The sequence below is a fragment of the Apis dorsata genome, unplaced genomic scaffold (genome assembly GCF_000469605.1).
Source record: "Apis dorsata unplaced genomic scaffold, Apis dorsata 1.3 scaffold_1259, whole genome shotgun sequence".
Classification (NCBI taxonomy): Eukaryota; Metazoa; Arthropoda; class Insecta; order Hymenoptera; family Apidae; genus Apis; species Apis dorsata.
In genome coordinates this window covers 1-2,191 of record NW_006264356.1, presented here as the reverse complement: position 1 = coordinate 2,191, position 2,191 = coordinate 1, and the positions used below count along the sequence as shown (strand labels likewise).

The 2,191-nt window shown below is 18.5% G+C and overlaps 1 protein-coding gene across 1 annotated transcript; it reads right to left on the bottom strand.

Moving 5' to 3' along the window:
* Positions 1-162: 162 nt before the first annotated feature.
* On the bottom strand, positions 163-2,142 carry LOC102677908. The gene is made up of 2 exons (XM_006625084.2): positions 1,956-2,142; positions 163-1,140 (listed from the first exon to the last, which is right to left on the bottom strand). Exons 1-2 carry the CDS (start codon positions 2,066-2,068, stop codon positions 579-581), a joined length of 675 nt encoding a protein of 224 aa, XP_006625147.1. The 5' UTR covers positions 2,069-2,142; the 3' UTR covers positions 163-578.
* Between the last annotated feature and the right edge of the window lie 49 nt (positions 2,143-2,191).

Sequence of the window (2,191 nt, the reverse complement as noted above, 5' to 3'; positions counted from 1 at the left end):
ATTATTTATGATTGTTTCATTTTTTATATTTCTCAATAATAATTAATTTATCATAAATTTTTAAAAATTATGCATTTCCAAAACTATGTAAAGTAGTATTCAAAATCTTTCCTAAGTAGTTTTCGCAAGAAACTTAAATTTTGTGAATTTTTCTACTGCCTCAAATTTATTATTTATTTTTTTTCATAAGTGTGATTATATTCTTCTTTAAGAAAACTCATTCTTTTCGAATCATCAATTTTCTTCTTTTATTTTTCTTTTTACAATAATTTCAAATTAAATTTGCATCATATTTATTTATATATGATATGTTAATTTCTTCCTTTTTTAGTTTCATAGAAAAAAAAAAACAAATCTTTGTCTTTGATATATTTTTAAAATTAAAATGCATTATCAACATTTATCTTATTTAATGTATATTATAATAAAAGTTTGTACAATTTCTTTTTGTTTTGTTACTATTAACATATGAAAAAAAAAAGAATGTCAAAACAAATTTTAGTCATAAATAATAATTAATCCAATTATATGAAACAAAAATTCCAAATTTATCATAAAATGAATTCAGAAAAAGTATATTAATTTACAGATCTTAAATTACGTCTATATAAATTATGCAGTGACAAATCATAAGGAGTTGACGCAAATCCGACATATTTATTATTTTTTTTATGATAAAAACTATCACTTTGCGGGTCAGTTTTATAATAAATTACTCTTCTAATACCAAATGGATCGATATAACCAAAAGAACCGATATTACTTCCAGTTGAATCTTGTTCTTCTTCGTGATATTGTCTTTTCAGATAATATTGAAATCCATTAGCAACATTATATGTTCCATCAAATTCAGGAAATTCTGTTGGATTATTTCGTGATGTACTGCTTGTATGAATTGTTGATAATTGGATATGCGGTTGATTAAGTGACATTTTCGGTTGATGAAGAATATTATAATTTTGAGATTGAGAGTAATTATTTAAATCGCGTAGTCCCGACAAACTTGTTGGATTCATATTGTAATAATAATCATTAGAAGTAAATGTAGAAGATTTAGCTTGAGGTTTAGCAGTTGTACTGGCATAATATTCAGAATTGATAGCATTATCAAAAACTGGAACAACATGCTCTATTTTTGATCTGAAAAGAAACAATTATTAATATTAGTATATTATTGACAAAAAAATAAATAATAAATAAGGTTTTTAATTATAGATTTCTTTATTTTATTATGAAACAAATTTAATTGAATTAAATAATATATTTTATTTACATCGAAAAATAATGTTTTATTATTTTTTGTAAAAAATATAAAATGAAAATAAAATAATAAGTTATTTGAAAAGATAATTAAGCTAAATCATAATTTGCAATATTTATATAAATTATATTTTATTTTTACTAGATTCAAATCTTTCAATTATATAAAATTTATAAAATATGTACTTAACTTAATTATTTCAATACAATTAATTATATTTGATTATATATTATATTATATTGATTATATTTATCATAACAAGTTATTTAATTATAATATAAATTCATAATTCATAAATATTTTAATACTATATATCTCAATATTTAATAATTGGATATATTTACATTTCATAAATTTTTGAAAATTATTTTTAAATTTAATTTTATCACAAATTTTTCAAATATTTATAATAATATTTAGACATAATAATACATATTAAATTTAATTATAACATACATTTAACTTTATCTATATCTTTGTTAATTATAAAAAAAATGAATTCAAATTTGTTTTTTTCGACTTGTTAAATTTTATAAATATAAATAACTTATTTAATTAATATAATAATATTATTAAAATAATATTAAAAATTAAATGGAATTGTATCTATTTTTCATCTTACAAAAATATTCAGAAACTTCAAAAATTACTGCTTAAATATTTAATTTATATTTTTATAAATTAATAATAATACCTGAAAGGATTTGGTGGACGTCTTGGTTTTACAAAAATTCCAGTTTGAGTAGGTACTCTTTTCACTTCTGTTAGCGTATCATAAATAGGTCTATTATTACCCACATATACCATTTTTGATCTAATTAAAATGTAAAAAATAGAATGTAATTGATAAATTTAACAAATAAAATTATGTAATAAAAGTATATAATTTAAATCTGTTATTTAATTTACAACATAATATATATATATATA